The sequence below is a fragment of the Oryzias melastigma genome, linkage group LG19 (assembly GCF_002922805.2).
Source record: "Oryzias melastigma strain HK-1 linkage group LG19, ASM292280v2, whole genome shotgun sequence".
Taxonomy (NCBI): Eukaryota; Metazoa; Chordata; class Actinopteri; order Beloniformes; family Adrianichthyidae; genus Oryzias; species Oryzias melastigma.
The window spans coordinates 12574367-12584050 of NC_050530.1; the positions used below are offsets into that span (position 1 = coordinate 12574367).

The 9684-nt window shown below is 39.0% G+C and overlaps 1 protein-coding gene across 1 annotated transcript in view; it reads right to left on the minus strand.

Moving 5' to 3' along the window:
- Positions 1–9684, minus strand: part of LOC112154517 (disintegrin and metalloproteinase domain-containing protein 12) — a 106732-nt gene that overhangs the window by 7835 nt on the left and 89213 nt on the right. The window contains exons 13-18 of the mRNA XM_024285519.2: positions 7724–7901; positions 4753–4842; positions 4468–4663; positions 4279–4387; positions 3767–3965; positions 1811–1888 (exon numbers count right to left, since the gene is read on the minus strand). Coding sequence (XP_024141287.1) covers positions 1811–1888; positions 3767–3965; positions 4279–4387; positions 4468–4663; positions 4753–4842; positions 7724–7901 — 850 coding nt within the window. The remainder of the gene's footprint in view (positions 1–1810; positions 1889–3766; positions 3966–4278; positions 4388–4467; positions 4664–4752; positions 4843–7723; positions 7902–9684) is intronic.

Here is a 9684-nt window from a genome sequence, read left to right on the forward strand (position 1 = left end):
GGGTAGAGTATAGTAAGGTAGAGTAAAACAGAGTAGGGTAGAGTTGAGTAGAGTACAGGAGGTAGAGTAGAGCAAAATAGAGTAGAGTAGAGTATAGTATGGTAGAGTACAGTAGGGTAGAGTAGAGTAGAGTAAAATAGAGTAGAGTAGGATAGAGTAGAGTAGAGTAAAATAGAGTAGAGTAGAATAGGGTAGAGTAAAATAGAGTAGGGTAGAGTTGAGTAGAGTAGAGGAGGTAGAGTGGAGTAGAATATGGTAAGGCAGAGTAGGATAGAGTAGAGCAGGGTAAAGTAGACTAGAGTAGGGTTGGGTTGGATTAGGTAGGGTCGAGTAGAGTAGGGTGAAATAGAGTAGAGTAGAGTAAAGTATGGTAGGGTAAAGGAGAACAGAGCAGAGCACTGTGCGGCTGGTTAGCTCCAATAATGCTCGCCATTTTTGTTGCACCGCTAATGCTAGGTTGGTGGAGTAAGCTAGTGGTACAGAGAGAGTAAACAGATGGAAGACGGGAAATGGGGGCTGAACTCTTGTCATTCTGCAGAAAACAACAAAGGTTTTTCAATTTTGGCTAAAAACAGCATAATCATAATTAAAAGACCACTGGGAACACTTTTAAATAAACCAAAAGTTGATACGATAGTGACTTTAATGAAACGATATATGTACACTTAATTTTTAAAGGTAAATAAGCTAAAATATAGTTTTATTAAACTATTTTTATTATATCTGTTTTCTAGAAAATTCATGTTTGAAAATTGCTACCTATTTTTATTTTATTTTATTTACAGATTTTTAGAAGAATATGTCACCCAGCCAAACCAAATATCCCTGACCTGAGGGTTTATTGTGTGCTGGGTACAGTAAGAAAAGCCAAGACATCTGGAATTAAACAAACAAAAGAGGAAAATAAAAGAGAGGGGGGAAAAAACAAGTAGACCCATGCTTTAAACCACATTTTTATAATTGTTCTTTTGTCCTTCTTTGGATTAAAGAGCAGGAAAGGTAAAATCTAGGAGAGTTCCCTGTCTGGGAACAGTAATACGGAGCAGGTGAGGAGGTTCTCGGAAAGACAACATCTTGATCCAATCTGCTTGCAGGGGTGCCCTGACTTCAAGACTGCCCACATCCTTTTGTTTAAGTGAGTCAAAACATTCCTGAAGAGGTTTACACAAACAACACAAACAATTTTCATCTAATACTAACTAAAGACATTTTTAAATCATGTGTGCAAACGTAATATAACCACAAGGTTTCATTTCAAAATGGACGACCCATAACTGTGATGCAATCCAACAGCCATGGTAACGGGCTCAAAGACTAATCGTTGGAAAAAGCTTGCTGCATTATGCCAAACAAAACCTGAGCGACAATTTCCAACAGTTTGGAGGACAAGGACTGCAGCTGCAGAGCATGATGAATGGCACTTAATGGAGAACATAAATGAGATCATTATATGTAATTGATTGAACCTTTCATCGTTTAGTGATTGATTGCAAGTTATGGATTTGTTCTCTGTATGACGTGGACGCTATAGGGCTACATTTTGAACTCTACAGTTCTGAGGAGCTTTGAGGAGGAAACATCAGATCTAGTGACATTAAATCTGGCAAAAATAGTGATGAGCATGAACTTTCCAGTGGTATTTTAATTATGATTATTGTGTTTTTAACCAAAAAAAACAGTTGTTTTCCAAGACCTAAAAGAACATTTAAAAAAAAATGTTCCCTTTGTGTGAGCATTTAAAACAAAGGGGTCTTAAAACATGGATTCCTTAATCCTGGGATAAAGGGGATGGAAGGTGCTGCACACTCACCCCTCGACTGCTGCACTTGGCTGCACACTCATGCACGCCAAAAACACTGACATTTTGGCACTGACGATTCAGACACATCTGAAACAAACACAAGAAAAGAATGTTTTACCTCAAAGTTAGTTTGTCATTTTCTAATACATAAAGTAGATCCAATTTATTCATTTGTTAATAAGAAAACTAGACTAAACTTTAAAGTAGAGGGAGATACTAATGGGGTTTCTCAGAAATGACGTTAATGAAGAGTCCTACAGAGACAGTTAATAAGATGATGATATAGGCCAAAGGATCACATAAAAATAATCCATTGACAATAAGGAATATTATGAATGAAAGCTAATAGTAAAACTGACTATATGAATCAGTAAAGTGACTAATAACAAGTTTGGAGATACATTTATGAGAGTCTAAAATGACAAATACGCCACACCCCATGACGTTAGCTATGACTTACCAACTTCTGGCTTGAATAAAAAAAAGGGGCGTGTCCCCCAAAAAATTGTTTTGGACAATTTTATACATTTCCCCTGTGTCATGTGACTTTTGACAAGACACGCCTCCTTTTGCTAGAGATTTATGCTGCGCTTTGATTGGCCTAAAAATGTCTCAAGGATATGAGGCAAACACAGAAATGGAGGCTGTGAGAAATTTGACATGTTTGGGAACACTTTGATCTCATTTTTTCCAATTTAGGTTAATAATGTAATTAACTCATGTTGTGATACAGAAGGGTGTTTAGTTATTTATTTGCTTTTTTGATGTGAAAGCTTGTCATCTTTCTTCACTTTTGTTTAAAGATGACAAAAACAATGTTATTTGCCTTTTTGTTTTAACTCTGTAGATAAAGTATTTAAAAATGTAATTGACGTACATCTATACAATGAGGCATAAAGGTAACAAATCTCCTATAAAGTTATACAAATGCTTGTTTATTGTAAATAGTTACATCAGATTTATTTCCACATACTTTCAGATGTGAGGTTGAGTTTCCTTTCTGTAATTAATATTTGATTTGTGGACATTAAAATATCATGTTTGTTTCTGCGATGTAGAATTTGGCCAGAAGGAAGCTTGAAATGAGCTCATTAATGAGATTTGATGGGATGAATTGTTAGTTAAAGCTTTTGCTGAAGAAATCTTCACTCTCACATGAGGCCTTTCACTGCCTGTTCACCAGTCAGTTCTTTAGCAGAACAAATGAGTCATGAAAACCAATCAAAAAAGAAAAAAATCTTAAATTATGAGTCTCCCCAAGAACCTCTACACTGAATCAAAGACTTTTCAAAAGCCAGGAACCTTTTTTTCTGCACCTGAAGTGTTTCATCTGTAGCTGCCAAATAACAGGATTTGTGTGTCTTTTTGTGTAGTTTTACAGTGTTTAGTTAGATTTTGCGGTCATGTTATTGCTTTGCATTGACGAGCTGCATCTCATTTCTAATTAATTTCTTTAGTTCTTTAATCAGATCCTGGTTTTAGCTACTTTATGTCATAGTGTTGGTATTCATTTATGTATATCAGCTTATTAAAAAAGAAAACATGTCAAGTCTGCCGCATTTGAATCATCCTAAACTCAGATAAATGTGGACTTTTCCTTCTTGTAATTAAAATAAAAGTATCTACATTTTACTTATCATTGATTTTTTTAAAATTATATTAAATTTATTTACGTTTTTTTACAATTTCATTTGCTTCAGTTGCTCACACCATAATGTGTTTTGTCAAATCTGCTGACATAAATCTGATTTTTATTCAAGAAAGTGCACACACTCACAATTTTGACTCCAATCTGTAATTTCTTAAACTATCTGCTTCTCTCAGATACGAATGGGCTATCTAACACTTTTTATCAACTATGCGTGCAAAATCTCATAGTACACTTGAAGTTTTGCAGAGACGAAAGAGCAGCCAAACTTTTATTTTTTTTACTCTAAGTAACAGACAAAAGGCAGAAGGTCGCACCATTCCATCTCCACATTTGGTACCGGTCAGAACCAGGCCAGGATCAGGCATGTCATCCCCCAGGTAAACGTGCGTGCCGCGGCACAGTATCCGTCCGCCCTCGTGCAAGGGTATGTTCGTTTCTATGGAAACAGCGTTGGTGCCAATGACCGGGCGGTTGGCTCCTCCTTGACACTGGATTTTGCCGCATTTCGCATCTCTGTGCACAAAGCAACCAAGACAGTAACTGAATTACAAGTCAAAGCGTATTGTTGTGTTCTGTAGACATTCTTCTTTTGCACTCCAGCTGTCCAATTATATAGATTGAAAGACTGGCTGCTTTTTTCAACATTAATCTCAAGATAAATCTTTATATTAATACAATTCATCTGTCCTATTTAACATGAAAAACACCTTTTTCTGACCCGACATTTGAGGCTTACTTGTGAAGCAATTTATTCGGTTGGTTATTAACTTATTGCATCCCGCAGAGAAATGCCTTCACCGGTTTCTATGGTGACCCCAGCTCTTACCGCACTTCACATTTGGCGAAGGAGCCCTTTGAATCCTTGCCACAGTTGCCGTAAGGATCTCCCGCCGAGTTGACCCTTTCAAAGCAGATGCTTGGAGCTGGCTTGGCTCCTGCAAGACACAATGGCACGCCGTTAAAAGTCCGCGCCTGTAACCGAACTCGGCCCCCCGTGGGGGTGCTTCATTCGCACCTTGACCCCACAGTGTGATGCACTGCTGCTCGTGAGTCTGACATATGCCGTTGTAGCAGTAGCCCTCCACGCTGTGGCAGGCGTGTCCGTCGTGGAGGTAGACGTTGGAGGGGCAGTGGGGGCTGTTGCCGGTGCAAAACTCGGGCAGATCGCAGGAGTTGCTGGATTCACGGCACGGCGTTCCTGCTGGTTTCAGCTGAAGTCAAATACAGAAAACCAGATTAACAAACTTTGCTGTAAAATCCAACAGCTTCAATTCAAATTAGCAAAGAGAGCGTGGAGTACCTGACAGTCTTGGCAGCATTGCCCGTGTGCACAGACAGCCTCCCCTTTCAGAGTGCAGGTTGAGGCGTTGCAGCACGGATTCAGGCATTCCTTTAAATATAAGAAAGATAGGAAAACTCAGAATCGCAATGTAGAAAAAATGTTTGCATCAGAAAACAAAACAATGTTTAACATAAAATAATTGGCTCATATCAGCCAACGAGTGTGGGGTTTGCAGAGCTCTATTATGTGCAAATATAAATGTTATTAGACACCATCAGATAACAGGAGCGAAGCAATTGCAACAAAGCAAACTAGTCTCAGCATTTGCATTCTGGAGCGGCGCACGATACCCAGAACCTTCCTCAACTAAACACGTAACCTGTGTGCAGGCAGGTGTAGCTATCACAGTCAATGCCTTGATCTTGCAATCTCCTAAAAAATAAAAGACTCACATTCCTCATACATAAGTCATTTTTTTCTGACTTTAAATTCATCAACCTGTCTCCATTTCTTTCCTTTAAAATAGGGATGTCAAACTTATTTTGGTTCAGGAGCCACATTCAACCGTCTGACCACAAGGGGGTCGGACCAGAAACTTAATAGCAAAATAACCTTTGGTCAACTTGTTATCTGTTGCTATGTTTTCATTTTGTCCATTTTCCCTGGAAAGCTCAGCACTCCACGTTAATCTTTCTTCTTTTTGACAACAACATTTTGGTAATTGTGGATAATTTTTATTGCAACTTAACAGCTTGTGGAGGTGGTATGGGTGGTGGTGGTGGTGGGGAGGCAACACGTGGCATGCAAAGAAATGCTGTCCATTTCCTGATCTCTTGTCATGTCAGTTTACTTTTCTTTTGCTCCCCCTAGTGGCAGAATTATGCATTGCATCCATTTCTTTTAAGGCCCCCAATGACAATTTTTTTATTAAAAAAAACGTTCCCAGTAGTGTTTTAATTATGATTATGAGGTTTTTAACCAAAATCCCAGAACCTAAATGTCTTATAAAGTCTTTTTTCATGTTGATCTTAAGCCTCTGTTTCTAAAATCTCCTCTAAGCGGGCGTGGCTTTTGGATCTGAGCTGAGCAGCCCCGCCCCTGATCCCAACTGTCTGAGTAAGGAATATCAGTAAAATCAAGCCTTATCATTTTGAGCCACATGTCAGCTCGGACGATGAAGTGAAGAGTTTAGGACCAAACTTCCTCCAAAAGCCTGATTCTTTCTCCTTGAATGTTTATTGAGGCTGTGACCAATAATTACAATCCGTTGGTTTCTCAGAGCAGAGTTCTTGATAAAATAATGAAAGCTAACATCAAAATCCTCTTTCATTGATTTACAATCCTTTACAACTGCAGTCAAATGAGCTGCCATTCGCATTTCCGTGGTCACATCAAGAAGGTCTGCAGAGTCTCTGAGATTTTCCAGCGTTCTCATTTTCAATGATTGTTTACTATTTTTTGTACAATTTTTCCTTAAACTTTATAAATAATTTAGCATAAAGGGTATATTATGATTTTGTAAAACTATGTTTATTTATATTTTTAATTAAATAAAGACAAAAAGTGTTTAAAAATGTGGTAAAATATCCTGATTTTGTGCTCTTTTTCCTCGTGGCTGCACAGACCTTGTCCTATAGCATTTTCCATTTCACACTGGCGGACCATCTGTTTCATGCTAGCTGTTATCGTGAGCCATGCACTGCAACAATCAGCAGCTTTCTGCCTCCTAATGTAGATGGAGGGCAGAATTCAATCAAGCCTCGATGTGTCAGATAAAGTCTGTTGGTGTATGGGAGTCTTCCTGAGGATGCACATTTTTTAGCTCTCTGGGGGAAAAAACAAAGTTGGGTGACAAAAACTAATATTAAATCCAAAATGAAAATTTCGGTTTTAAAATAAACTAAAATAACTGATAAAAATTGGCAAAAATATTGATTTTTGTGAGACAAAAATTGTATTATGGCTGGTCAGTGAAATGTGACTATGAAACCATTTTTGGAAGCATTCTTTCTGGGTTTAGCTTCATAATGTCACATGGAGGCAGGTTGACTACAGCCCCACGAGAGTCAGCTTTCTCCCTCCTGCCATTAGTCTGAATATGGTGCAAAAGTGAAAGTCAGGAGGAAGGAGATGGATGGAGCTGGCAGGGGGACAGAGCTGACATGATGGGCCTTCCAGAACTTTTTTTTCCAGCCTGAAATCCATTAGGAGTTGTTCCCATGGTCCTACTGGCCAAAAGAGGCAGATGAGTCCTGCTGAAAAGAGGTAGCATGTGACAGTGAAGAATTGGAGCTGGGCTCTTAATGAGGCTTTTTAATGGTGCAGTGAGGTGCTGTGTGAGCAGTCTGATGTGGCTGGAGTTGGCACAACACCGCTCAACTTTGTAGGGAGCTTGATTATGCTGCTGGCCCGGGAGCCTATGACAGCTCTTTGCTCAGAAAGACAAGGCCACTTTCAGGCTGAAGCCCGAACAGCCCTCCAAAATAAAAGTATCACAGAAGACAAACAAAGCCTCTTCTCATTTAGCTGATTATGTAATCCCAAATATGCTTCCAAATGGGAATAGATGTAGCCTTAATGCAACCGCCAGCGCTAATTGTTGTGGTGCTTTATCTTGGTGCTGCTTGCAACATGTAGCACCATAACACATGTCAGGGCTTAATTCACTCAGCGGTGCCTTCTCTCAGACTTCAATCACCAGCAGACGGCTCCCCCTCCCAAACACCTCTGCAGTGCACAGACGGAATAAATTCCCACTCATATCTTTAATCCAGTTTCCCGAAAAGTGCATCACGAAAGCACAGGGCTGTTCCACTGTTTCTACTCTGCGCGATATCTGCTTTGTGTCACAATTCTGCCCGGAGAGATACCGAACCATCTCCCATCTCCCTCTTCCCTTTTCTAATTTATCCTTCTAAAGTAAAGGGAAAATAATCAACATTGATTTATGATGATGTTTCAGCAAAAAAATGTCCCACGACAGTCTCACCTCCACTTCCCCGCAGTCACACTCCTCCCCTTCCTCCACGTAACCGTTGCCACATTTCTGCCCCCCGTAGAGCACTTTCACCTCTGGCATGTTGTACAGGCACATGCCAACGCCTTTCTCGAAGCTGGCCGTCAGGTCCTTTTTGCTGCAGCTGCTGAAAACGGTGGGGAACGGATACCTGCGAGGAAGAGAAAGAAACAAACACAGAATAAACAAGAAGATGATCAGTTTAACTACGACAGGGGTCTGCAAGGGGTATTTTACCACTCCATTGTGGCTCTCTTGTTAAACAAAATAAAACTTTTGTCATTTTAAAAAGTAAAGAAGTAGTAAAGAAAAAAAAGGAAAGTAACTCAAACTTTAGTTATTCACCAATAATTACAGCTAAAAAAATATATCAATTAACCACAAAATCTGAGAGAATTTAATGACGATTTGTCAGTAGACAAACTCCCATGACTTTCCTCCCACATAATCACATAAGCTGCAAGTGTAAGCATATTTTAAGAGAAGGGGATTTTATTAAAACCAAACCCAAAAAGCTGCTCTTTTTTTTTGCAAGACTTGCAACCCTTTTGTTAAACTCCAAACAATGGGAGATTGTCCTTTTATTGTCAGTTGGGAACGCATTCGACCCCAAGTCTTCTCTGCCAAAAAGGAGACCTCATGTGGCGTTACTGAAGTTTTTTTTGGGGGATAATAGATGGAAAAAATGAGAATAAAAATTGTCCCTCACTCTTTAAAGATTGTATCTCGTTTTCTATATGGCTCTTGATATAAAAGCACCATATGAAATTTTTAATAACTCCACCACTGCTGTAAAACCTCAGCGAGGCCAGAAAGGGTGAATCTCTGTAATCTTCCCACTTCCATCTGTACTTGTCTTTTTGCGTCCAGATAAGCGATAGTAAGTGGGGAATTCAGGTCAGCTCTTTCAGTGGCCTTTATCAGACACCCTTGAATTTTTGAAACGTACACTGCACAGCAAACCATCAATCACGCCTCTGCACTTATGTTACCTCTGCCACCCACTTACCGATTTGGGCCTGAGGCTCCGAGAGCACAATTTTCCCTCCCTTGCAATGGGAATAACAAACAAACGGAACACGCGCCCCATAAGAGCAGATGTAACACACCCAACAGCTGGTTGTGGCACACATTCATCATGCATTCTTGTGCGTTGGGTAAAGGCAGGCACTTTCTACAACCGCAGATAAGTAATAGTGGAGACTAAATGGAAAATGTAAATTATAAAAAATACATGCTTTTAAATAATTGATTGCTTAAACTTAAGATAAGCATGAATATCTATACCCATCCGTGCATCAAATTTACCAATCAACTGTAAAACTTTACATTTTTACAAGATAGGAAATCAGTTTGCAGAGTCACAGCAGGCTGTGACTTCCAGATTGAAGCTTGTTCTATAATGAAAATAACTAGAGTCAGGTTAATGCATCCCCCAACCACTAGGGGTCTTTTTACTCAACAAAATTAGTCTGTTTACTCCAATATAAAATATGCTGTTATCAGAAAAATACATGGAATTCACAGAAGTAACAGTTCGTCGTCTGCTCATTTCTGATAATGCACACCTCGTTGGGCATTATCATGCTTACACCAAGATCACTTACAAAAGAAATAAGGATTCAATCAATTTTAATCTGGTTATTTTTTAGGTTTAAGTAGGATGTTTTTTTTTTTTAATTTATAAAAATACATTTTTTTCCCCCTAAGAATTTTTTAAGGGAACACACTATACAGTGAACTATGTAGTGATTAGTGAATTATTCATACACAACCATCATGGTAAGTTAAACAAAGCATCAATTCATTTTGGTTGAGTTGCTATGGTTACCAGCTAGCATTAAGGCCAGCACAGTGACATAGAACATTTGGGCTATGTGACCGGAACTTATTTTTTATATATGCATTATCACTGTAGATTATGCTAGGGATAA